Source organism: Gambusia affinis, linkage group LG05 (assembly GCF_019740435.1).
Source record: "Gambusia affinis linkage group LG05, SWU_Gaff_1.0, whole genome shotgun sequence".
Classification (NCBI taxonomy): Eukaryota; Metazoa; Chordata; class Actinopteri; order Cyprinodontiformes; family Poeciliidae; genus Gambusia; species Gambusia affinis.
In genome coordinates this window covers 15,310,115-15,336,271 of record NC_057872.1, presented here as the reverse complement: position 1 = coordinate 15,336,271, position 26,157 = coordinate 15,310,115, and the positions used below count along the sequence as shown (strand labels likewise).

At 39.6% G+C, this 26,157-nt stretch overlaps 2 protein-coding genes across 5 annotated transcripts in view; both read left to right on the top strand.

The window, feature by feature from the left end:
* kif13a (kinesin family member 13A) overlaps nucleotides 1-17,432 on the top strand; it is a 47,649-nt gene extending 30,217 nt beyond the window's left edge. Inside the window, exons 14-40 of one of the 4 annotated variants that reach the window (XM_044117643.1) lie at nucleotides 625-755; nucleotides 1,007-1,093; nucleotides 1,733-1,908; nucleotides 2,068-2,287; nucleotides 2,910-3,072; nucleotides 3,192-3,335; nucleotides 3,420-3,569; nucleotides 3,872-4,036; nucleotides 4,165-4,338; nucleotides 4,434-4,585; nucleotides 4,681-4,813; nucleotides 4,900-5,046; nucleotides 6,164-6,196; nucleotides 8,007-8,106; nucleotides 8,190-8,316; nucleotides 8,408-8,463; nucleotides 8,558-8,682; nucleotides 8,933-9,109; nucleotides 9,183-9,275; nucleotides 9,390-9,542; nucleotides 10,882-10,950; nucleotides 11,043-11,096; nucleotides 11,397-11,484; nucleotides 11,574-11,725; nucleotides 13,126-13,278; nucleotides 14,026-15,208; nucleotides 16,020-17,432. In XM_044117643.1, coding sequence (XP_043973578.1) covers nucleotides 625-755; nucleotides 1,007-1,093; nucleotides 1,733-1,908; nucleotides 2,068-2,287; nucleotides 2,910-3,072; nucleotides 3,192-3,335; nucleotides 3,420-3,569; nucleotides 3,872-4,036; nucleotides 4,165-4,338; nucleotides 4,434-4,585; nucleotides 4,681-4,813; nucleotides 4,900-5,046; nucleotides 6,164-6,196; nucleotides 8,007-8,106; nucleotides 8,190-8,316; nucleotides 8,408-8,463; nucleotides 8,558-8,682; nucleotides 8,933-9,109; nucleotides 9,183-9,275; nucleotides 9,390-9,542; nucleotides 10,882-10,950; nucleotides 11,043-11,096; nucleotides 11,397-11,484; nucleotides 11,574-11,725; nucleotides 13,126-13,278; nucleotides 14,026-15,208; nucleotides 16,020-16,153 — 4,539 coding nt within the window. In that variant the 3' untranslated portion in view covers nucleotides 16,154-17,432. Of the gene's footprint in view, nucleotides 1-624; nucleotides 756-1,006; nucleotides 1,094-1,732; nucleotides 1,909-2,067; nucleotides 2,288-2,909; nucleotides 3,073-3,191; nucleotides 3,336-3,419; nucleotides 3,570-3,871; nucleotides 4,037-4,164; nucleotides 4,339-4,433; nucleotides 4,586-4,680; nucleotides 4,814-4,899; nucleotides 5,047-6,163; nucleotides 6,197-8,006; nucleotides 8,107-8,189; nucleotides 8,317-8,407; nucleotides 8,464-8,557; nucleotides 8,683-8,932; nucleotides 9,110-9,182; nucleotides 9,276-9,389; nucleotides 9,543-10,881; nucleotides 10,960-11,042; nucleotides 11,097-11,396; nucleotides 11,485-11,573; nucleotides 11,726-13,125; nucleotides 13,279-14,025; nucleotides 15,209-16,019 lie in introns of all 4 variants that reach the window. The other 3 variants (XM_044117641.1, XM_044117644.1, XM_044117645.1) reach the window with 3 other exon arrangements.
* Nucleotides 17,433-18,547: 1,115 nt separating this feature from the next.
* rbm24b (RNA binding motif protein 24b) lies at nucleotides 18,548-26,095 on the top strand. The gene is made up of 4 exons (XM_044117640.1): nucleotides 18,548-18,893; nucleotides 20,199-20,322; nucleotides 20,481-20,535; nucleotides 24,575-26,095. The coding sequence occupies exons 1-4, from the start codon at nucleotides 18,726-18,728 to the stop codon at nucleotides 24,942-24,944; spliced, it is 717 nt and encodes a 238-aa protein (XP_043973575.1). The 5' UTR covers nucleotides 18,548-18,725; the 3' UTR covers nucleotides 24,945-26,095.
* The last annotated feature ends 62 nt before the right edge of the window (nucleotides 26,096-26,157 follow it).

Genomic DNA, 26,157 nt, shown 5'->3' with positions numbered 1-26,157 from the left:
TCTGCTGATCATCTACAATTAGGCCCGTTCTGGTCAACAGCCGATTTTTCTGGTTCTCTTTTTCAGAGAGTGAGCTAGAAAACATAGTGACAACCCACTAGTGTTATCAGTTATTACATCATCATACACAATGTCTGTAAAAACTTCCTAACATTGCTACAGGAGGCAAAACTCCCTTAAAAATACAACTGAGTCTAATATTCAGATGGTAGAGAGAGTAAAAGAATTTGTCCAGTAAGAGCAGGCCTGGAACCATTAAACAGCTAGATGGACCTGTAATAGCAGAAGTATGTGAGAAAACAGTCTGCATGGTGTACAGAACAACAGCCCTTTGTCTGGCCTCTGCAGTCCGGCCCGGCGTATCTGTGAGGAATGACTAAGGCAATGTGAAATGGGCTAGAACATCCTCTGTTTGCTGGAATGTTTGTGCTCCCTCTGCACAGGCCTTTTCTCTTTTTACCCCATTTAAATCTGCTCCTAGTTCAATTTTCACTTTTCCCAAACGTAAGGGATTGATTGTTGCATTAAGAATTTTATAAATGTTCTCATGCAATGGGTTAATACATCAGTTTAAATCAGATTTGCTGTCCTGCTTTCATCAATGTGTTCTCCGTCTGTGTGAAGGAGCACACCCGCGTGGGTGCAGACACCTCTCAGGACATCCAGCTCTTTGGCATCGGGATCCAGCCGGAGCACTGCGCCCTGGATGTCTGCCCCGATGGTGATGTCACCTTGATGCCCATCGGCAACGCCAGGTGAGCTACTGTAAAGACTAACTGGGTGCTTGCTATCTCTCTGCCTATTTGTCTGCGCTATGGATGACTGGGCTGCAAAGTTTCTCATGACCTCATGGCTGTGGAAGCTTATGAACTGCTCCTACACTTTGATACTGGAGCTTTGTCTTCCTCACCTCTCGCAAAATGATTGTTTCTGCTGAGCAATTCAGTTTTTCCCCATTTGTAGATGAAGATCAGGAACTCCACTAACATGTTTGTGTTTTCTGCAGGACCTGTGTGAATGGCACAGTGGTTGACTCCTTGGTGCACCTATGGCATGGAGATCGTATCTTATGGGGAAACAACCACTTCTTCAGGTATGAGTCCTTCACTGTACTCCAGATGTTAACAGTTGTGAAAGCAAAAGGCAAGCCAAAGCAAGTTTATTTGTGTAGCACCAGTTGTACAGAAGATAATTCGAAGCACTTTACAGGAAAAATAAAGGAACGTGGAAGAAGAAAATTACAGTAAGGTGCAAAATTCATAAGAACAAATAATATTATAGTTTAAACGTCACATAAAAGAAATAGAAATACATTTTCATTTCTTTTCTCTGTTTTGATGAGAACTCTGGCAGCTGCAAGTTTTTTGGGGATTTTGCAGCTCCGTTAACATAACTGACTGAAAATAAAGGCAAGAACAAACTTATACTGCTGTTATCCACATGATCTAACCTTCTCCTCTAGTCTGTTGATGTTTTTGGGTGTTTTTGGTTAAATGCTTTGCTGGAAACCAACAAAACAAAGACAGACATTTTTTGTGCGTCACAGAACGCACTGCATGTCACTTAAAACCTTTTACCAGTGATGTCTTAGTCCTTTGGAAAGATCAAAAACTGGACTTTAAACATGAAAAGGGGGTTGTTGATTCATTTATTAATAAACTATCTTTGGCAAAAGTGAAAGGTTGGTCGTGAGTCGTGACAGGGACTGATTAGGCCTTGCGTTGCCTTTCAGAATCAATTTGCCGAAACGGAAGCGGCGGGACCGTTTGAAGGAGCTGGAGAGAGCTTCACCTAGAGAGAGCTTTGTGGAGGCAGATGTGGAAACAGCCAGCGAGGCTTCCTCCGAGCAGGACTACAGCTATGAGTTTGCCCAGATGGAAGTCATAATGAAGACTCTTGGAAACAATGGTATGATTAGGACGATGCAGCAGTTCTTATTTAAATATTGCAATTCATCCTTGAGTTGTAGACTTTTATTTTCTACTTTTCTGACTTTTGCCACAAAGAAAGTGTATTATTTCATGCTGTACATTGTAATACCAGATCTCTTTCTGTCCACATTTCCAGACCCAATGCAGAATGTGGTCCAGGTGCTGGAGAAGCAGTACCTGGAGGAGAAGCGCACTGCTCTCGAGGAGCAAAGGCTCATGTATGAACGGGAACTGGAGTCGCTACGGCAACAGCTGTCTCCGGAGAAGACACAGCAGTACCACCGACACAGCAGCGAGCGCCTCGCCTACCCGACACACACTCCCCACGGCAAGCTGAGACTGTGGTCAGAGGAACGGTGAGTTGAGTTTGACTCAAAGGTAAAATCAAACACAGACAGACAAACCTGCTCCACTGCCTCCTTGTGGTATTAAAGGGGCATGGCAATTCGACTTCTCATCAAAATTACATAAGCAACAGGGAAGAATGCTAAATCTTTCATTAGTGGAGAAAATGTATGTGGTAAAAATAAAAATAATAGCCAAAACTGAATATTTTGTTGGTTCTTCTTGCATACAATGCTAACATTGGTTCTCTAGCACAGCTAATTGCTACAGGAAGTTAGAAAAGTCAGAGTTTAAAACTTCCCTAAATAGAAGTGGTGGAATTGCTAATATTAACCTTTTCTCTACAAATATAGACACAACTTTTTTATACCACTACTTTTTTTCATGTGGGATGCAACAACTAAGTAAATCAAGTTAGTAAACAACTTTGTCCATGTTAATCTGATTTTTTTTCAGATGATTCCAAACAGCTGAGTTGCCAAGTACATTTTCGCTTGACTATCACAGATTTAAATATATTTGTAAAGACACTTTCATCTTCTGTATGAACAGCATTGTAAGTCATCCACCTCATGAATGAATGCTTTGTTCTAATCAGCTGTCTGTATGTCTGTGACACATCCTGTGAGGCAGGGATGAGCTTTTCCGCCAGAGTCTGTCCCGACTCAGGGAGCAGGTCGTCAAGGCAAACACTTTGGTGCGAGAAGCCAACTTTTTGGCTGAGGAAATGAACAAACTCACTGACTACCAGGTCACCCTTCAGATTCCTGCTGCCAACCTCAGTGCCAACCGCAAGGTCAGACTTCTTGAGCCCCACTTCTTAAAAATACCACCACCTTTTTTTGTGCGGACTGCAAGTTAGGAGGAATATAAAAATGTTAAGACACATTTCACCCTTATCTATTTTTTATGTAGCGTGGAGCAATCGTGAGCGAGCCAGCCATTCAGGTACGTAGGAAAGGAAAGGGAACCCAGGTGTGGACCATTGAAAAGCTGGAGAACAAACTGGTTGACATGAGAGACCATTACAGAGACTGGAAAGAAGGCAAAGAAGAACAGGTGAAAAACAAAAGGCATAAGGAGAAACCAGTGAACATAACATCAGATTAAAAAAAGTCAAATAACTCTTCTGTCTTTTTACAGCATAACAAATCAAACAAAAAGAATTGTGATTCTTTCTACGAGGGTCAGGAGAACCACAACCTGATCGGCGTGGCCAATATTTTTCTAGAGTGCCTTTTCCACGATGTCAAATTACAATATGCTGTCCCAATCATCAGCCAGCAGGGAGAGGTGAAAATAATAATGCAAATTTCTTGCAAAAAAGTTGTAAAGGAATGATATTGACTTCATAATGTGTAAAGCTCAGATAGACATACACAGATGTCTTGTGACTGTAAAAGTAGTTCGATTGTAAAAATATGCTTAAAACATCTATGACTTTCCTTCCACTTTACAATTATGCACTACAGCCTGTTGTTCAAACACATATGATTGTTATAGTCAACTGCAGGCTCTGGTGGTGAAGTGATAAAATGTGGAAAGGTTTACTTTTGCTCTATTTTGAAAAACATGTTTTTGGTTGATGTGTTCAGGTAGCAGGCAGGTTGCACGTGGAGCTCATGCGAGTGAGCGGATCGTTACCGGAGCGCCTCTCCGGGGGAGATGACTCTTCGGAGAACTCCAGTGAAAGCAGCTGCTATGAGGTCATGGATACAAACGGGGAGATTGTGCACATGGCCAGAAGGCTCACCTGTAAGGTAAAAGACACCTTTAACTTTTAGAACCAAAGAAATTTAGGGTCATCTGCCATTTCATTCTGAGGATTAATTACTGGGATTACCAACAAACATAATCTGCATCTTGTTTGTTTTCTTTACCGCTGCAGGTGAGGATCAAGGAGGCCACGGGTCTGCCGCTCAACCTGTCCAACTTTGTCTTCTGTCAGTACACCTTCTGGGAGCACAGCGAGCCCACCGTGGCTCCTCCCATGGTCAGCCCAGACACTCCCTCCCCTCGAAGCCCAGATTCTCAGTTTACAGTCCAGTTTGATAACTGCAAAGTATGGAAAAAACTCCTTACATTAGACAAAATAATGACTCTTATTTCCCTTTTAATATTAAACTAACATTTGTACACCGTTTTTGTTTCGTCCAGGAGCATGTTGTGCATGTGACAGATGAGTTTTTGGAGTTTCTATCAGATGGGGCTTTGGCTATCGAAGTGTGGGGCCACCGCTGTGCCGGGAACGGCCGTGCGCCCTGGGAGTTAGATGTTCTTGAGGCCAAGACCCAGACGCTCCGAGACAGGTACTATGGGCCTCCTGACCTCCGAAGCTAATACCTGATGCTCAAACTTTACACCAGGCTCAATCCCTGCTGCTGCTGCTGCTGCTTGTTAAAAGGTGGAACGAAGTGTCTCGCAGGATCGAGCTGTGGATCTCCATCCAGGAGCTGAATGAGCAGGGGGAGTACACGTCTGTGGAGCTGCAACCTTCAAAGGATGTCAGCACAGGAGGCATCTTCCAACTCAGACAGGTCAGAGGAAGATAAGGGAGGGGACTCTACTTCATCTTAGACTGACGGAGCGACGGCCAACATGTGCAACATGTCTGTGTGAGCAGGGCCATTCCAGGAGGCTCCAGGTGTGTGTGAAGCCGGTACAGAACTCGGGCACACTGCCTCTGCTGGTGGAGGCTGTGCTGTCTGTGTCGATCGGCTGCGTGTCGGCTCGCTCCACTAAACTGCAAAGACCGCTGGACAGCTACCAGGTCTGTGAAAAGCACGCTTTTACAGTCTGAACAGCCTGTAATGTGTTGGACTAAATAGGCTTGACATCAATGGGAGGGTGTGCAAAGGGATGAAAGCAGATATCTGTCTGAGAACAGCATGCTCACATTGTGCCAGAGTTATACAATATGATGCTGCTGAATCAGCCTGTGTAGGTTTAAAGTATTGGAGAAAAGCAACTCGGGTGTGCTGCTGGGTTCCTGCATTAGATTCTCAATTATTTTCTGTTGATGCTTTTGGGGTTTCTGGCTTCTCTGTGTTGCCTTTAAGAGGCTTTTCAATCTGGGCGAAAAAACAAACTTTCTCATGTTTTCTTGAAAATCAAATGGAAAAAAAAATAATTTAAAGACATATTATGATATTTGTGGAAAAAATCTTTGTTAAAACACATGGCAATGAATAATGTAGACTTAGTTTTGCCATTGTTTTTCATTACTTCCAACTTTACAATTTTCAAACATATTCTTAACATTAATTATTTCATATTACAATATTTAAATATTCTCTCAACATTTTTCTTTACTTCTGCACATTTCTTTATATATTTAACTTTTTTCCCCTTTATTTTCATTCTCTAATTAATTTTTATAGTAACCTAGCTTTCCCTGTTCCTTGAATGTTTTTTTGTCTGAAGACCTTTAGTTACACTTATAGGCATATGTTTACAATTTTTTGCCGATTACATAAATGTATGTATCAAAGTATGTATTGTTGGTTGATGTTCCCATTATAATACCAAAAGTAATATGAGTTTTTAAGGCCTTTAATATATAAGAATTCAATTTCCCAGCATTTGACCAGCTGATTATTGACCACAAATGAAAATAGAAAATTGGCAGATTCCACTTGCTCGACTATTGATTAGTGCTGCTAATCAATTCCTAGAGACAGGCTGTCACTTTCACAGAGGTCAAAGAATACAAAAGACGATTTTAGTTTTGTTACAAATTCACCATTGCATCCTAAGCAACATTTTTGTTTATCTTTTATAATAACAAAATAAATAATTGGGATTTGTAGATGTTTTGCTCCTAGTTTTATTCCCAGAGCTTGCTCTGGTTTTCTCACCTTTGACTGAGTGTCCTCTCCCCTTGCCAGAAAGAGGCGGAAGACGATATGGATAGTTATCAGGTACCCTCCATGTCTCCTCCTGCTGCTGTTCTCCACCCTGTAGTTCACTGTGCAGCATGAGGGAGACCAATTGATCGTGTGTTCGTAAAGGCAACTCCCCCGTTTGACTAAAAAACATGCTTTATTAAACAGCATCTGCACACATGTGGATGATTTTTGATGCTGTAATTATCCATTGCACCAGCAGTTTGTTGATGTGAAAAACAGCTCCACCCGCGGCTGAGTTGGCACCCCGGAGCAGCATGTCTGCCAGGGTCTCAGCCCTTTCTCGATTTTCTTTCCACTTCAGGACGTGCACATTAATGCCACTTATTGCATGTCACCGCTGAATAGCTGAAGTAACAACCCTCACTTACACCCAACGCCATTGCATGGCCGCATGATTTACTGCACATTGCATGGTGAAAGCGTGCTGATGTCAGAGGCATAACTTGTTTGGCTTTGAGGTCTGTTGAGTAAAAAGCCATGCTGCAGAGGGAAATCGGCTCTCTGCTGTCTGGTCTGTGGTTCTGTGACAATGGCAGACCGATGTGCCTTATAATCAGGTAGGACTGAGGGTAATAATTGTAGACGAGGAGGGCATGCAAGTGTGCGACTGATGTTTATGGGTTACTAGATGTTTAAAAAGGGTTTCAAACAAAAGTATTTTTCACCTGTTTGACTGTTTTTGTCTCAGACAACCACAAACTTTAATGTGGGTTTAATGTTGTAGACAAACACAACGTGTGCATATTTAAAAAGCGAAGGAAAGCAATGCATGGTTTTAAAGCCTTTATAGAAATTTTGAAAAGTGTGACATACAGTTGATTTCAGCTGCATTTACTGTAATACCACTAAATGTGTAAATAGGTCATTCATACTGGAAGTTTCTCTCAGTATAAATAAAGCTCTTTGCGTAAGTTCTCAGAGGTTTGTTGGAAAACATTAGTCAGTGTTTTCCAACATATAGAACAATGAGCAGAGCAGAAAGGTCAGGGATAACACTGGACAGAACTTTAAAGTAAGGTTTATTTTATAAACTAATATTTTGAGCTTTGAACATCTCACAGAAAACTGCTTTAATTCTTAATTCTGAATTAGAAGGAGCATAGCATAACTGCAAGCCTACCTCAATGTGTCCTTTCACCTAAACTAAAGGTTTAGGTAGGGCAATCCTGCAAAAAGCCAGTTTAAAGTCAAGAAAGTATTGAAACTAGAGTGGAGGTTCACCTTAAAGCAGGACAGCAACTCTATAGCCATTTGTTTCAATCAAAGCATATTCATCTGTTGAGATGGCCTAGTCTAAGTCCATACCTAAAACCAATTACTAATAAATGAATTGTTGTGAACAGACAGTTTCCATCCAGTCTTACTGAGCATCAGGTTATTTTGAAGCAGAATTGGGAAAAGTTTTGGTCTCCAGATATGCGAAGTTGTTGCCACACAAAATGTATTTCACACTTATCAGATTTTTATTAGCGAGAAATGTTTCCAAACCATTTATGATTCACCATTATGCTCTGCTTTGTGTTAGTCTATCACATAGAATGTCAATAAAAGACCTGGAGGGGTGTTGTTAAGTGACAAAAAAGGTTCAAGGGGTATGAAGACTTTTGTAAGGCACTGTCGATCATGCAGCAACATGTGCTTTTAATTCTAACATCTTCAGTTTATTTCTCAATTGTGAATGCTTTATCAAGAAAGAGTAATAGTACTCACATAAATGAGACCTGTGAGCCCTCACCTCACCTAGGGAAGCACTAGTCTGTTCCCTGCAGCGACTCATCTGCCTCATTTAGCCAGCTGACATTGATTCTCTGCCTGGTTCCAGGAGGAAGACCTGAACTGCGTGAGAGAGCGCTGGTCAGACGCCCTCATCAAACGCCGGGAGTATCTTGATGAGCAAATCAAGAAAATCATCAACAAACACGGTTGGTTCGAAGACTAGCGTGGCCAAAGGAAAGCAGTCAGTGATGCTTTGATTAGAACTCTGTTCTTGGTTTTATGTTTTCAGAAAAGTCAGAGGAGGACGTGGAGAGGGAAGCCCGGCTGGTGGAGCAGTGGGTCGGCCTGACTGAGGAGAGGAACGCCGTGCTGGTGCCTGCAGCTGGCAGCGGCATCCCCGGAGCTCCTGCAGATTGGTAAGAAAGAAAAATACACACACACTCTCCGTTTAGTTTTGATGTACCCTTTAGACTTTTCCAAGCATTAACGATATTAATCTGCATATAGGATCCCACCTGCAGGGATGGAGGCTCACATTCCTGTCCTATTTCTGGATTTAAATGGTGAGTGAGGATAAAACCGCTTTATTCACAGCTTCCTCTTTGTCTTTCCAAACTCTAAGCTTTTTTTTCTTTTTGTTGTTGTTTTTGCTGCCAGCGGATAATCTGACAGTGAATGAGCAGCTGACGGGACCACACAGTGCTGGAGTTAACTCTATCCTGCCCAAAGAGCATGGCAGCCAGTTTTTCTACCTTCCGATCATCAGACACAGCAATGAGGAGGTGAGCAGTGATTATACTGCCATCTGGTGGTGAAAATACAGAAAAAGGCCTCTGAGTTGGAAGAAAAAAAAATCGTGCCGTTATCTCTGTTATATTTACTATGTTACTATTTACTGTACTAAAAGTTTCACATAGTGAACATGGAGTTTACACTCGGAACTCCATGTTTCTAAATGAGCTGTTTCCTTCCTTCCATGTGATTGTCTCTGGAACTACATGTTTCAAAAACTCGGCTCCCGTGGTCCACCAGGTGCTGGCTGTGTGTTCCTGGGACTCTTCGATCCACGACTCTGTCCACCTCAACCGGGTCACGTCGCCCAACGAGCGCATCTACCTGATCATTAAAGCCACTGTGCAGCTCAGCCACCCGGCCTCCATGGAGCTGGTCCTCCGCAAGAGGATCGCTGTCAATATCTACAACAAGCAGGTCAGTACTGGAGGTCGACATGGAGGCTTCCTGCGGTGAGTTGTGTTTTATGCTTCCGGTTTGTTTCATTCAGAGTTTCACTCAGAGTCTCAAGAGGAGGATGTCTCTAAAGAACATGCTGTACTCCTGCGGTGTGATCTATGAGATTGTTTCCAACATACCAAAGGTATGGCGCTGAGTCCTGCTTACAAATATATGAATTTAAAACCATATTGAGGTTCCTCAATATATTACTAAAGGCTTAGAGTTTTATATTAATCATCAGTTTCTCTCCCTTCAGGCATCAGAGGAGCCAGAGGAGAGAGAAACCTTAGCCCTTATGGCTGCTCGAGGCGACAGTGAAGAAACTCAGGACGGCGACACATACATAGAGAAATACACCAGAGGGGTTCTGGAAGTGGAGAACATTTTGAGCTTAGAGAGACTAAGACAGGTATCAGACAGAGTGATTTACTCCATGACACACAGGTATCACAAATATAACCTAGGTTAGCTGATTCTAGTAATGTAAACCACTGAAGCAGAGAATTTTGCAGATGGCTGAGTCAAAATGTTCCTGTGCATCCAGTGGGCATGGGTCAGTTACAAGTGTCAAGATTAAAACAGGTTTCAAAACCATCAGGTTTAAAGTCATTTTAATGAAATGTCAGGAGTCATTAGTGGTGAAGTGCTTCCCCACCTCCCACTGCACTCTGTGGACTGAAAGAGTGCTACCTTTTCTTCTCATACAAAAAAAGTCATATTTGATTATTAAGATTGCATATAAAATAACTACTTTTTAGTCCCTTTTTTGTTTAAATGCCATCATATTTTTACTTAATTGCTACACCATAAGTCTCTCATACACTGTTCAAACTGTTCTAGAATGATAGTTTGGAAACACAGTCACGATCAATGATGCTGGGGTACTTTGTTTGTAATTAAGCAAAAAATAAATAAAAAGAAAAATCTCAAATAGAACTCAATTCTATTTGAATTGTGTCATCTTAAGCATCTTATTTGCTTAAGGTGGTATATTACGAGCTACTTCCAGTGATTGTGGTTCTACCTCTGTTTTTGTTTGTCTTATGAAAAGACAAGCAAAAGAAATATCTTTTACACTCATAGAACCACATTTGGTTACTCCGGCCTTTGCGTTCGTCAAAGGAAATGACTTAGTCATGGGTTGTTGCCGTTGGTATAAAAAGTCTTCAAACCAGGTTCAGGCTGACGTGTGATCAGTATGAAAGGTCTTTTGCTAGAAAGCTGCTTTTTGTTCTCATCTAGGAAATGACCAAAACCCCAAAGTAAGAAGTGGTGAAGAGGTGAAATGACTGTCAATGTTCTCTTCAGCCTGTCATAGTTCCTCGGAACACTGGAAGTAAATTGACAACTCTTTTTGGTGGCTATTTCGGGTTGAATGGTCCTTTTTTTCAATTGCCCAGAAAAATAGGTTAAAAGCATAACATCCTGTCTAAATTTAACCTAAACAAAATGATAAAGATTAGGCTTGGTTAGCTAATTTAATCTATGATCAAGCTTTAAGCTATATTTGGATATGAATAGACGACTTTATCTAGTCATCTTTTCACATTTTCTAAATGCAGAGCAAAGTCATCTTTTTAAAAACACTTTGCTCTGGAGGCTGATTCTCTTTCGCTACTGCTATTTTTTTGCCTGGACTTTAACAGCATTAGAATTTCTACATATAAGTTTATAAAGATTCAGAAGATCACAGACTGTAGGTCTGACTAGAGTAGTAGAAACAGATCTATCCTTGTGTTTCTTTGCAGGCTGTGACGGTAAAGGAAGCGCTTGCAGCGAAAGGGAGACATTTGCGAAGGAGTGCAAGCACACCAAATGTACAGCATGTAATTAACACAACCTTTTGCAGCTGAACACATGCAATTTATGGTTTGACCATGAAGTTACTTTTTTTTCCCTTTATCCCCAGTCTTCGTGCAGTAAAATTGACCTGACTGAGGATGAAGATGGCAGGACTCATCAGGCATGGTTTAACCTCATCCAAAGCACTCTTTTTTTATTATTATTATTATTATTATTATTATTATTATGTTGGTAAAAGTACATCCAAAAATAATTAAAAATAAAAATCTGTCTCAGGAGATTTGAAGAGATTATAACAAAGTTATATCCGTTTTTATTTTTTATTGGAAAATTATTAAACTTTTGCTGAGATGCATTCTTTGATTGATTAGAATGTTTGAAATAATTCTGTACTAATCCCAAGTGAATAAAATGGGCATAAACCTCATGGTATTTTCTGGGACTGTGTATTGTCACATAGGAGCTCTGTGATCATGCGGACAGCTCCAATTGCAACCCTCAAGATGTTTTCCTTTGCACCACACCCACTAAAAACAATCAGAACTCAGGTAAAGCAGAATAAAGTCAGCTCCATCAAATGCATTGGATTTTGATAACATGCATAAAAAATTTGAATTTTTTTAATGTTTCCACACAGGATCGGGTCCTGAGAGTTCCACCTTTTTCAGCGCCAGCCCCTTCAAAGCTCTTTCCCCTCAGCCACCCAAATTCCTCAAGTCTTTGCTTCCTGTCAAAGAGGAGAACAAGGCAAAGAAAGCACTGGAGGCTCGGCCGCTGCTGGGAATGACGGTAAAGAGGACATGAGTTCAATCTGTTTCTTGTTTCTTTGAGGATTCATGTCTTATATTTTCCTCCTTACGCCATTTGATTCTTCCTCAGCTCCATGTGTCATTGTTTTGTCCATCCTGACTTTTACATCTGACCTGGCACCCCATTAAAATTCCATTTTAAATTTGTTTTATAAAAGGCGAACGGAAAAAAAAGATCCTACACATTATTTGAGATATTCCATTGGCCAAAGCACAACTTGTAGCTAAAAATATCCTCTGCGGTTAACAAAAATCCTGCTGCCTGCAGTCCTTTGTGATTTTGTGCAATTATTGAATGTCCCATATGTGGCTGCTTTGATCAATTGAAATAACTAAGTTTTCTTTTGTTTTTATTGGTAAAGTGTCCTAAATGAGGTTTAGGTTAAGTTAATTTGGTGTAAACGGTCTTAAACCAGCTGAATGAAATCACTAAACATCATTACATTGATACATCATTTGTAACATTTTAAGCTAAGCTAAAAAACTGATCATACTCAGTAGGTCTTCAGGCTTTCTGAGGTTTGCTTTGGTTTATCTTTGGACTTTGCCAGGTTATTTACTCATTTCCTTATATAGTAAGTTGTCCACAGATGTAAAGATCAGAATGGACATTCTGTAGTCTAAGTTACAGCCTTCCAACTCTTTATAAAGCATAAGCACCTGTGCAACTTGTGTATCTTGAGGAAAAGATGTCATATAAAATTTCAATAAACACCGTCAAATTTGCTCAGCAGGTCTAATGAAAAGAATGAGGCACCCAAGCCCAAACTTTATTACTGTTGTCAAACTTTCTGGCACACTGTTGACAAAAGAAGTGGATATGACTTAAATTTAAAATCAGTGTGTGTACAAAAATTTAAATAGTTCATAAGTGGCAGGAGTAAGTTGAGGAAATAGAAATTGTATCTTTTTGTCAGGTTTCTTTAAATAAACTAAGATTCATTTTACCAAAAGAATCTCTGTTATTTGGTGTGAAACAAGAGGACATCTGCTCATCCTTATAGTTGTTGAGACTTTAGTTCGTCTTAGTTAAGCGTCCTACAAAGGAAACTTCTTTTGTCTGAAAATTGTCAATTGGTTTCACTAAAACTCATTTTAAAAATCAGCAAAAGTCCAAAGATTAACTTGACAACCTATTGATTAATAATTACAACTTATCATGTTTTGGAAGCAAAACACAAGAAATAAATCAGTAACATATTTGCACTATTCTGCATGTTTATTGCAACAAAAAGGTTCTGCACCTCCAATTTAGGGCACTTCCAGCACTGTTTTTGTGAAATATTAAACTGCATGGCACTAACTGTGTGACCAGCCTGACCAGCTCCATGCATGCTGTGTGAGTGTGAAGTGTGTGCTGTCGTTCTGACCCACCTGCAGAGCATGCGCTCACTTGTGGACAGCCCTGCACTGCTCCCCTCTCCCTGCTCCTGGCGCCGACCCAGGGCAGGCAGCGAGGGCCACTGCAAGCCTTCCACCCCCACCTCCACTGTCACCAGCAGGCAGCTCAGCCGCACACAGTCACTCACTGCTGTAAGTGCTACACCGACATACATGCAGGTCGTAAACATAAAGCTGCACTTCGTGACACATGTTGGCTCATTAGCCGCTAACTACAGAGGCATCACATTGTGTTCTTACTTTGATTGACTCTGCTTAGAGAGCCTCAGCTGCTCCCTGAGCTGCTGCTACTGCATTCTGTGAACTATGAGTCACGCAACTCTGGAACATTTTTAGGTGTCTGATCATTAAATTACATTTCCAGCACTGTGCAGACAGGAGGAGGTTAAAGGTACCAAGAATATCAGATTGTTTTTCTTTTTTTTTTTATAAATCATATTTACAGATAATATTTTTGTGGCCACCTTTCATGTTACGTACATTCTATTATTCAAAAGAATTTTTTATTTTTTTTTTAAAGATTAACTGCACAGGATATATGTCAGTTTAAAGATAAAAACTAAAAAAGGACAATCACAATGTAATAGTGGGATTGTCACTATTTTTGAAATCCCAAAAAACTAGTACAGGAGATCAAAACACCAAACTTCAGGTTGAGCACATGACCTCACTTGTTCTGATTCACATTCACCCTCTGCTGGGTTTGTGTGAAATTCAGAAACCCAGCAGGCACCACAGAATTCATAAATCATGTTTCTGTTTCATCATCACAGACCATCTTCATGGACTCCATCCTCTTTATAACTCTGAGTGATTATATAGATCACAGTACTACATAAGCTAAGTTCCACTTTTGTCTTACTGCCTCTTTTTGATCAGCACGACTCTGAGGACGAGGACACAGATGTTTCTCTGAATCTAAATCGGGGCCCACTGGACCAAAGCAGCTACCAGAGTTACGTCCCAGAGGATTTTGCAAACTTTGAGATATACAACGCCACTTTGGAGAACCAGGACGGGTTTCGCTCTGACTCGAAGGGAAGCCGGTGTGGAGGTGGGAGTGGGCACAGGGACATGTCCCGAAGCCCCACAGCCAGCAGCTGCACCAGCGGCTACTTTTCCCACAGTGAATCCAATGCCACTCTGTCCGACGTGCCTTTCAGCACCAGTGAAAGCTCCGACCACCTGAGCTGTCCCTCCAGAGAGTCCCACGACCCTGCTGGGCGAATCTCTCCACAGACCAAAAGTGTTGCGGTAGGGGGCAACCTGGAGCAGCCTCCTACAGCGTGTGGTGCTTGTGAACAGCTCATCCATCCACCCTCTTCACCTGTCAGTATTCCTAACTGCACAAATAAGCAGCACAGTGTCCCACTGCCTCATAATTGTATTCTCAGCACCAGCCAGGAGTTCACTGACTTTAAAGGGGCTGATGACAGTGTTGGAGAAGGGGATTTGGCTCATTTTACTGAGAAATGGGGACAGGATGGTTTGGAAATTTCTACAAACCACCTGAAGGAGCCAGAACATGTAAAAACACATGACAATGACAATCAGCTGTCATCCGACGCTGACAATGTAATATTCAGATCTCCTAATGTCGCAAACCTTGCTAGCATAGCTGTGTCTAGCGCCAACACAAAAGTACCTAGCACTTCATTAAACGCCCCAATCACTGCACCCGGTAGAGGCCTGACCCTGACCTCATCCTCCAAAGGTCCCTCCACATCACTCCCACCTCCAGCGTCAGCGTCTGAAATCAAACCTTTACCAACAGCACGATCCTCTGGCCCAGCTCAAAGAGCGGGAGGAGAGCCTCCTATCCAGGAACCAGCCCAGGGAGATCTGCCTCACGGGAGCCCCTGCCCCAGTCCGAACCCCAGCAGCGCCGAGCCCTCCGGAGACTCCAGCGGGGATGAGAGCACCCCTGTAGCTCAGCTTCCTGACTGGATGGCACCTGGGGAGCAGGTGTGGGTAGGGAAGAGAAGAGGAACAGTCTACTATGTAGGAGGTGTGGAGTTCGCAAAGGGGATCTGGATTGGTGTCAAGCTGGATGTGGCAATGGGTAAGTAATATGTTTGTGTTCATGGAGCGAAATGAATTTTCTAACATTACTGGTTTACATGTGGTTCTTATGTTATTTATTTTTTGTTAAAACTGCTTGCCCCAACTAAACACACACTTTTTGTTTACAAAGAGAGAAATGTACTGGCTCCCCAATTGTGGCCAGAATCAGATTTTGTGATGCAGTGGCTTTAATGCATAGCTCACAATTTTTTGAACGGAGTTCAACCCTTTTCTAAAATTTTATCCTGAGGCATTTGAAAGGGTATTTCAGATACTTATTGTTGTTCATTCTTTGGTATATTTAGGATCATTGTCCTGTTTAAACACCCAATTATAACCCGCCTAAATAGTCTAGCTGTAAATTTGAGATTCTTCATTCTTCATCTCCCTGCAGTGTATCAATTCTCCCAGCAGCATGATTATAATAATACAGTGCTTTAGGTTTAAAAGTCTTACATTGAATTGTCCAGTTAAAATTATTTCTAGTTTGATCAGATAGCTTCACCTATCTTATCTAATAATTAAATTATTCTGTGAATGGGATGAACTGGGTCTTCATAGTTATTTTGAAATTATTTTAACCATTTCTCATTTTCTGCAAATAAATACTAAAATTTTTGCTTGGAATTTCAGAGGCATGTTGTCAGTAGTTCATAGAATTAAAGAACAATGTTCATTTTATTCAGACATATAAATATATAAAGTAAAATCATAGAAACTGATAATTATAAGTGGTCTCTAAAATTTTTCCAGAGCTCTATGTAATAATTCCTACCTTAATACTAGTAATCACTTATACTCTTCTTTAGGTAAGCACAACGGGACTGTCCAAGGCAGAGTGTACTTCCGCTGTCCCCCAGGCCACGGTGTGTTTGTAAAACCGTCTCGGCTCACCAGAGGGCCTCCCTCCATGGAAACAGAACCCCAGACTTTCATCAAATAGGACCCAAAGAAGAACTTGCTCTCTGAGGGATGAGAATGATCCAGATGTAACTCCTCTCCTTCCCATCCCGAGTCTCACCCCGACGGCTAATTTCTGACCACTGATGTGCTGATGTGTGGATGCTTTGCTCAAAGGCATATCTTACCTGTGCATTTAATGAAGTATTTTGTAGTTGCTGTTCACTGAAAACAAACAAAATCACTATGCACATATCTGAGTTTTCTATATGCTCCTATTTTTATAGAGGACTTGACTTTTATCTGGGAATATTATCCGCCTAAGTTTTCTTACATCGCTTCTGAAGAATATATGTAATATTTTTGTATTACAGAACGCGACCCTCTCTGAGGCTCATAATGAAGTGATCTGGGATTCAAAGATTAAGAATGTACTACTGTTTATAAACTTTGATATTTACGTCAATATGTTACGTCAGGGCTAACCAAAGAACTACGGTTCCATATCTGCTGTTACGAGTGTTATGTTGTATTTTTTTCTATCGTATCTATACATGGATATCCTCACTATAAATCGACGTGTCCAAGTAAAGCTTAGTGCCATATCTGTAGGAGCAATGCCACGTAAAGTTGAAACAGGAGAAATCTGCCAAACCTGGGAGCAGCTTTCAGCGTTCCCTGGCAGAAATTACCCTGTTGATGTACTGTAACACTGTGGAGGAAATAAATCCCATTCAGATTGAGACTGAATGAGAAAAGATTGCACTGGAAAGGATTCTTGGGAAGCTCTCCGACTGTCTTCCATACAGGACTGATTAAATGTTCGTAACCCTGACGACTGTGAGTGATTGCTCAGAAGCCTGGAGATACAAATATATGCCTTATTATGTTATTTGCAAAGACACCCCTTGTTTAATTAGCTATGAATCATATAAGAAAAAGTATGGACCTTAAATCTGTATGTGAAATGCAGAATATGATCCTTCCTGTCATGGTGGATTGGATGAATATGTAGAAACAACAAATTTATTAAGGTAAGAAGATTACTTTTCCTCTAAAGTTTTTTTTTTATTTTATTTTATTTTTTTTAATGAAAGTTATGACTTGTTCATAAAAATAATCAAGCTGCAATTTCACTTAAATAAAACAAACCCAAGACCTTACTTTAAAGAAGAGAATAAAGCTGCTCTCCCTAATAAGGAGTTGTTAATGTAAATGTATTTGAAAATAGTATTTACACTATTGTATTGTACAGAATTGTATTTATAATGTATCTTGTTTTAATTGGTACACAGTGTTCTAGAATAGAACATTTACAATCAGTTTTTGTGTGTTGTCTCTTCATTTAAAAAAAAAAAAAAAGCACCACAGTATGAGCATAATGCTTCATAATGTGTGGTTTTAGGCATTTGGGACACAGTAATCAATTAGGGATGGAGCAAAATTTGTATTTTAAGATTTTATTCCCTGTGCCATTATTTGCTTGATAGATGTTACGCCAGTCAGACTGCATTTTATGTTGCTGTTTTTTAATAAAAGATGTCAAATTTGTTCCTCCATCCACCATTCATCTGGCTGCCCAGTCATCCGTCTGTCCATCTGTAGGTTATCCTTTATGTTGTCCATCCATCACCCAGTTTATTAACTCATTTGTCTCTCTGTCCGTGATCTCTAAAAAGAAATGAATGGGACTTTTGACGTATTGAAATATTTTGGTCCACAGTTGTCATTTCTGCCCTCAGTCCGGCTAAAAATATTTTTAGAGCCACAAAAGTAGCATGACGATTCAAAACAATATAGCTTGTATTTGTAATTTCTGTATGTAATTTTTTTAATTTTTTAAGTATGCTACTATTTTATTTGTTTCAAGGCCTAATACTTTTTCTTAAATTCACATTTAGTGGAACATTACTTAAAATAATTCAAAAGCATGTATAGTCTGGAACCTACTGACAAAAATGATAAGAAAGCATATTCCTTACACTATTACTATTCTGCTTTTGGAAATGTTAAGCATCTAGTTAATTAAAAATCACTACTGAAAAACTGCTAAGATTAGTATTTTACAATTATCCATGTATTTTCAAACATTGCTCTATTCGCAAGCATTTTTGGACAGTTACTAAAAGCTACAGTAGTGGGTCACATGCAAACCCCTGATTTAGGGGAATGTATGTTTACAGCAGTGTACTCATCATTTTAAACATATTTCCAATAATAATAATAATCTAAACTGAACAGATTTACACTTATACACTGAGATGCAAAGTTTAAAAAACTTTTATCAGAGTAAAAACTCCTTATCTTTGTTGAAAGCGGACAGAGCCCAGGCCTCTGGCCTCCATTGAGTGTCCTTGCCACTGTTGCAGCAGCTGTGCGACAGTAGGTAGCCTGAACTCTGAGTGGTGGTCTGCAGATGTGGGTGGAGTTAAGTTTCTGTGTCACACGAGCTGACAACTGGGAGAGCTTCACAACAAACTAACAGGTGTCCTCCTCCTGCTTCAGGTCCTTTGCCAGTCCGTCATACCACCTCACCGATCAACCACACGCGTCTCCTTCCCGTTTAGTTTAACCCCAAAGAAAAACTCCAACCGGGACAATTTAATCCACAAATCATGCACTCGGCACAGAAAGACACTACCTTCACCAAGATCTTCGTGGGAGGCCTTCCTTATCACACCACTGACTCCAGCCTGAGAAAGTATTTTGAGGTGTTTGGAGACATCGAGGAGGCTGTTGTTATCACCGATCGGCAGACGGGGAAATCCAGAGGTTATGGATTTGTAAGTACAAACCTGTTGATGTAACTGAAAGCTTTTATAGTCCGGAGGCACATTTTGAATTCGTGCCAAATTCAATACTTGTTGTTTGCTTGGCTTCTTCTTCTTCTCTTTTATTTATTTATTTATTTATTTTTTGGTACACAACAAAAAATTAAATTGCCCTGCCTATACCAGAACTCCTTAAAAGCTAAATTGAGCAAAAATAAGAAATCGGTAAAACTCCATTAAACAATTTCTTGGCAAGCGTTTTTGAGTTGGATTATGTCACGGCTTATTATTAAATGAAATGTGTGTTGACTTTTTAGAAAGGTTAGGAACGCACGTATCAGTTTTATGCATAGCCTATATTTGTTTTAGCATTTCAGCGCTCTCCTGCTCGTACTTACAGCTTTAATGATTTCGATGTCCAAAATTGAGACATTTTTAAGCTTAAAAAAAGGTGAAAAAAGATTGAGAGCACAAAGTAGCCGAGAAAAAAAAACGAAGGTTGCTAAAGGGTGATGACGTCACATTTGGATTGGAACGTCAAACTCAGGCATCAATCAGTCCATAGCCCTGTCTACCCCAGATTTAAAAAAAAGTAGCAGAAGCAAGGTCCTCCGTTTTTAAGTTCAAATTATCAATAATTATTTTCTTCTTTGTCCAGAGAGGAGGACCCAGAAGAATTGTAGTTAACTTGGAGACGTAACAAACCAGTACTCTATGGAGGTGGTCAATCTGTTGGGAGACCACTCTGCCTGTTACTCAATACAGTGAGGATTGCAGTTTTGTAACACAGTGTGTTACAAAACTGCAATTAAAAAAAAAATCTGCTAGTATTCAAATAAGATTGTAATTTCTGCTCCTGTTCTGACCAGCATTATTACATCTGGACCTGCCTGTAGTGATGTGTATTGGCACATTCTTCTTTGTCCTTTTTAAAGGTGCTTATGTATGTAACGTTTTCTATTTTTATGAGGATCCCTGTCACCCAATTCAATACTATACTTAGCTTTCCTACAAGTCCATATTTTACGCTAAAACTTAACTTCAAGCTAAAGATGCTCAGCTAAGATCATGATACACAATCAGACAGCATCTGCAGATAAACAGTTGCACCAGTAAATCTAAGTGATTACATATATTTTATGTAAACTGACATATAAAGTCGTTTTTTTCTTTTGTTTGTTTCTTGACATAAAGTGGTTTTAAAATTACGTATCTGATTTGAAAACTGTGAAAAGTCAATAATGATGTACTAATGTTGGATACTTTTACAAATTCATGTTTGCTGACTCTAAAATATGGACATGTGTATTGTTAAAGGTGACCATGGCAGATCGGGCCTCAGCTGACCGAGCATGTAAGGATCCCAATCCCATTATAGATGGAAGAAAAGCCAATGTGAACCTGGCCTATCTGGGGGCCAAACCCAGGGTCATTCAACCAGGTGATTAGTATAAATACACCAGCCCTTGTTGATTATTTTTGCAGGAGTAATGCAGAGGTTTGTAATGGTTGCAAACATTAAGCAATAAAATTTTTTTGTAGTTTTGTTTTCTTTGAAATTTCAACTCGGAGTTTGACAGTTCTCTATCTTAATTCTAGGTTTTGCATTTGGTGTGCCTCAGATCCATCCAGCGTTTATCCAAAGACCATATGGGTATGTCTAGCAATAAAACTTCAGTTTGTTTTACAAAATCTGTCTGTATAAAAATGGAAAAAAAAAAAATGTAAAGATCAAATATCTATTTTAAACATACATTTATTGTTGCCTCCACCTTTTTTTCCCCACATGAATGAGGACTTGTGAGTGTCTATGTGTGCTCCACTGCTTGAGGGTTGACTGTGAAGGAAGTGCGCATATGTCCCAGAGCCACTGCAGGACTTGACTCCATGTTGTCTTGTCTCTCTCTGATCTGACAGGCTCGGTAACGGTTAAAATAGCTGATGGGGGGACATGATGATTTGAAGGAATAGCTGAGTCTGCATTGGGCAGAGCGCTAAAGTGTTACCTGTATACTGTGACATACACAAACGAGCCGCAATGGTGACTAGATGCATGGAAAGTATTTTGGTTGTTGTTGGTTTTGTTTTTGTTTTTTTGTTTTTTCTCCAGTTTTCTTATAGTACATAGATTGGTGTGTGCCTTGTGTTCAGTATGATGTGGTGTTCAGCTTAACTGTGTGCCTATTTCTACTTGCAGTGGGGGGAAGAGGGCGGTGCAGAGGGGGCAGATTTGATCAGATTTTACAGGGAATTATAACTCCACTGAGGAGTGTTGATTCTTTCCCCCCCACACACACCCTTTTAAATGGTTGTGCTCTAGCCTGTTTCTTTGATTTTTGTTTTTATTTCTTTCTCGGTTTCTAGTTAACACGACACGTTTTGTTGTGCAAGGGGCGGGCCGACAAGCACTCACAGTGTGTTCATTTAAATTTCTCATCCCCTGCAACAAAACAAACACTGGCTTGCATGTGGGAGTTGATTTTCTGTTTACCTTACCCCATGATGCTGTGTTTTTATTTCATTAACCTAATGCATTAATTTGCAGATTAAATCAACTTGACATTTTCACTGTTGCTGTATATTTTCAGAAATATGGAAAACCAAAAGTGTCGTTTAACTGCAGATTAAACACAAAAAAATAATAATAATAGTAAAGCTTTCAATTAATGCTTTGGCAATTTAGATGACTTTAGGTATGGGATAGTAGTCAGTGTCAAGGTTTTATAAAGTTACGTTTTCAAAACTACAAATGTTTTCCGTCATACTATTTCTACTTTTCAAAGTTCTTTTAATGTGATGAAAGTGAAAGTGTTGTTTGAAGCCTAGAGAAACCCCACCCCCAGCTAATGCTGCACACTGCCACGGAGCAGACTGAAAGGAAGTTCATACATTTTCCACTTGCTTACAAATAAGACAAATTTCCTTCTTGGAAGTACTCTTACTCTTACTGATGTAACATGTATTCATGCAATAAATCACAGAAAAGTCCCAAAAGCCACAATGTTAGAGCCCTGAGCCTCAGCATTTCTGTTATCAAAATATCGTATGAAATAAGAGATATGACTACACTTATGGGTCCATACTTTTATTTTCCCTTGTCCATTTGCTTCAGACAGAAAAAAACAAACCTCCTTACACAGAAATGTTTTGACGTGTAAAACTTGCGGAAATACCAGGTTTTCAAATGGCAACTAAATGAAAGTATATAATAATAACAAGAAAGTTACCTATAGTCATTTAAAGGGTTATACTGCATTTGGAAAGCAATCAAGGACATCTAAGCACCAGACTGCAGGCTGGCTACCACTGCAGATTGCCTTACTATTTAAGAATTTCTGTGGAACTCAATAAAGAGCCATAGAGGTATAATTTTCTTGTACCATAAGCATGTTTACTTGGAAACTAATATAAAAATGAATGCTATAAATTATAGTCCTACAACTTTATAAGTCCTATGTTTCATATTTTTTCATTTATCAGCAGTAGAAATTTTATAACTTTTTTTTTTAAAGAAAATCAGTTGGATCATCTGTTGTTAAATCCAGTTTATTATATTATACTAAGGAAAGCTCATGCTACTGCATGCCTACTTTTTGATTTGATTATACAATAAAAGAAAAAAAGGAAGTCTGAATTGGGCCTTTGGTTGGAGACGAAGATCTTAGTCACACAGTTAGACAGCAGCTGTTTGCCACAGTGATCTGCACAGCGTCTCAAATTCTCTTGGAAAATAGGAGTCAGTCAGCGGCACTGTTAATAATGTATGGCACAGACGGGGCCGCTCAGCTTCGGGACAACAGGTGGACCGAGCCATGCGCCCATGAAGGCTTCGAGTTATGTGCAGGGGATTACCCATGTGTCCTGCTGATTTACAAAGCACCTTTATTTAGCTCTCTACTTGTAGGATGGTGAAATGTACCTCTGCTTTCAAAAAACATCGTCATGTAGTTAAACTTTCTCCTTTGAAGGCGTCATATTACAGGAAAAATTCTGTCACAAGGAATCAACACAGTTTTTTTTGTTTGTTTGTTTGTTAGTTTTTATGTCTTCCGATTGAAAATGACTGAAGTAACTGTCCTCCACTCACCCAAATGAATAATATAACAAAGTCCTAATTATTTAAATTAGCCAGCACTCCTTGACTGTGGTGATTAAAAATTAAGCAATGTAAATGAAACCATAGAACAGTTGACCAGCACTCTGCCATGTGCACTGGAGGATAAGATCAGCTTGTCCTTTTGAGATGACAAGAGGAGCAAAAATAGCACGCATCCAGCCTCCCTTGTCAGTCAAATCGGGTATGTTTGTGTGGGGGGGTGTATGTCTCTAAAAAAAAGGAGAGGGGACCACTTATGTGTGAACAGATATGTTTCACACCTGTTCCTCTGTATATTTACTGTGGGTGACTTCAGCAGAAGTTTGAACTGGGGAAAAGTTTACCCAGATACAAAGATTTCTTTTTGTCCTCTTATATACTGTGCTTTGCTAAGGTATTCAGGTTCTTATAACAATTTTTTTTATTGCATTTCTACTTTATTTTACAAACACAAACTACTTTTCTTGTGATGGGCCAACAGAAATGTGTGCAGGATTGTGAAGTGTAACAATATATATATATATATATATATATATATATATATATATATATATATATATATATATATATATATATTTATTTATTCTTTTTTTTATTTTTATTTTTGTAAAGAACAGTTTTTAAAATTTGGTTTGTGTTTGTGCTTAGCCTCCTTGACTCTAACGTCTCTAAATAATATCCAGTGACCAAGACCAAAGACGAATTCACCTTTAAAAGAGAAGAAAGACAGTAATGGCCAAAAGCCATTAGTTTAAAGTTCCTACAAGTCATGTTGGGATACAGCAACTGCAATAGCATTGAAAGGAGAATTGAATTAAGCGGTTAAGTGTAAAATGAACTCCACAGTCATAAGATGTATGGGGTTTTTTTCACTACACAATTATGCACTACTTTGTGTTGGTTTATCACATAGAATCCCAGTAAAATATAGTAAGGTTTATAGGTGTATGATGGCAAAACATGGAAAAAATTCAAGGTTCTGGATAGCCATGTATTGCTCTTCAAATGGAATATGCTGCTACAACTCAATTATTTCTGTATTACTGTCATTTTGTTTGTTTGTTTGTTTTTAAAAGCTGTGTCCAGTCATTTTGGACACAGATATGTTTATGTTTTAGGATGTATTAACATGTGTGGCATGCCAGTATGTGTGGTGTTGTGCCAGACTATGGACAGGGGGAATAATGTCCACTTCTTGTGCTGGGATGTTGTGGTGTTTTTGTGACAAACTCGCATTTTGTCAAATATGTTTTTTTGGTTTTTTTCTTCTGTGGTGCAGAGCTTGGCTGTGCCTTCTTTTAATGCCTCACCGTGTTTCAGATTCAGGTGCTTTATTTTTCAGAATTAAAAGCTGCACCCGTGTTCCTTTTGGTTTTTGCTGCTTTTTTTTTAACTCTTCATTTCTGGGTAGAGTTTTTTTTTTTTTTTCAGTTGTTAATGAATGGATTTGCTGTGCCTTGAGTACTGGGTTGATATATTTGGCACCTGCTTTTCAGTTTTCCAGATTTTTTTAATTTTTTAATTTTTTTAGTTTCAGCGTCGGGAAGATAACAGGCCACTACTCTTCTCTGAACCTGTGAATGTTTCTGTCCAACAGGATCCCGGCCCACTACGTCTACCCTCAGGCCTTTGTCCAGCCCAGTGTGGTGATCCCTCATGTACAACCCTCTGCTGCTACAGCAACAGCCGCCGCTGCTGCTGCAACTTCCCCTTACCTTGACTATACTGGGGCAGCTTATGCCCAGTACTCTGCTGCTGCCACTGCTGCCGCCGCCGCTGCAGCTGCTGCTTATGATCAGTACCCTTATGCGGCCTCGCCGGCACCTACGAGCTACATGACCACAGCCGGGTATGGATACACCGTACAACAGCCGCTCGCTACTGCTGCAACACCTGGAGCTGCTGCGGCTGCCGCAGCCTTTAGCCAGTATCAGCCACAGCAGCTTCAGACAGATCGCATGCAGTAAACTCACAAAGACCACCTTCATGCCAGGGAAGAGGGGAGATTCGCTCCTTCAGTGAAGACATTAAAGTTATGAGATTGAGTTTTTTCAACTTTATACCCCAGAGCCTGAAGGAAATATGGAGCTACATGAAGAATAACTGTATATTTTATTCAAGTGAGATCAGTTTTGGATGTATATGAATATTTAATATTTATTCAGCATTAAAACATTTCATGTTAGATAAAGAAAATTTGCCTGATCTTGTGAGAACTGTTGCTGAGTTTTATATATATAGCGCAGTCTCTTTCATATGGAACTCCCAAGTGCATATTATATCTTATGATCAGGTTTTTTCTTCTACAATTTGAAAACAAAAACACTTTCAGATGTACAAGAACAGTGGGTTATATCATCATCCACTTCAGTATTTATTAGTATCGGACCATTATTTTTGTTTGGAAGGGCAGCGTACCTTTAGTCAGAAGTGTTTTGTTATGACAAATTTTTAAGCAGCATTTAGAATGAAATAGAGTAGTTTCACTTCAGTGGTTTGCTTTACAATGTATTTCTTGATGGCAAATGTGAAATATGACAACTGTAGCAAGTAAAAGCACTCATCTTCACCTCTCTTTGCTTAAGCAAATGAGAAGGAGAAACTGCTGAATGTGAATCTTGTATTTTGATAAAATGTTTTCACTGTGTGCCTTTTTAAATTATGCTATTTATGTATTTATTCAGGAGCCTTGGAGCAATAAACGCTTTATTTAACACATGTAAGTAAATGGCCTGCTGTTGAACATGCCCACGTGTCCTGCTGCATTTCTCATGATCAATAGCATGTAATGACTAAGTTATCTTGGTCTGACTGAACTCTGTTCTGTACATTGAACAAGTGTGTGAACGGTAACTATACGTTTAAAACTTTTTTTGTTATTTTTTTCTAGTTCTATTTTTTTTCCTAAAGTTTGAAACTCTTAAATGTATCTTTTTATACTTGACCTGTTTGGTGAGGACAGCGCTTGTACCGCATGAACTTTTAACTTGTTCATATGTGCTGTGTATTATGTCTTTCGACATCAAAATTTTTCAAATGCAGGTACATGAGCTGTTTATATTGTAATGCATGATTCTAAATAATGTAATTTGGGAAATAAATTGAAATTTTCTTCATATTAAATGTTTGATTATACTCTGTTTAACACTATGCAGCTTATAAGACAATAATAAATAGCAG

Coding starts and splice junctions, on each gene's coding strand:
- rbm24b (XM_044117640.1), top strand. CDS start 18,726: ATGCACTCGGCACAGAAAGACACTACCTTCACCAAGATCTTCGTGGGA. Junction 18,894..20,198: donor AATCCAGAGGTTATGGATTT/GTAAGTACAAAC, acceptor GTATTGTTAAAG/GTGACCATGGCAGATCGGGC. Junction 20,323..20,480: donor ACCCAGGGTCATTCAACCAG/GTGATTAGTATA, acceptor TCTTAATTCTAG/GTTTTGCATTTGGTGTGCCT.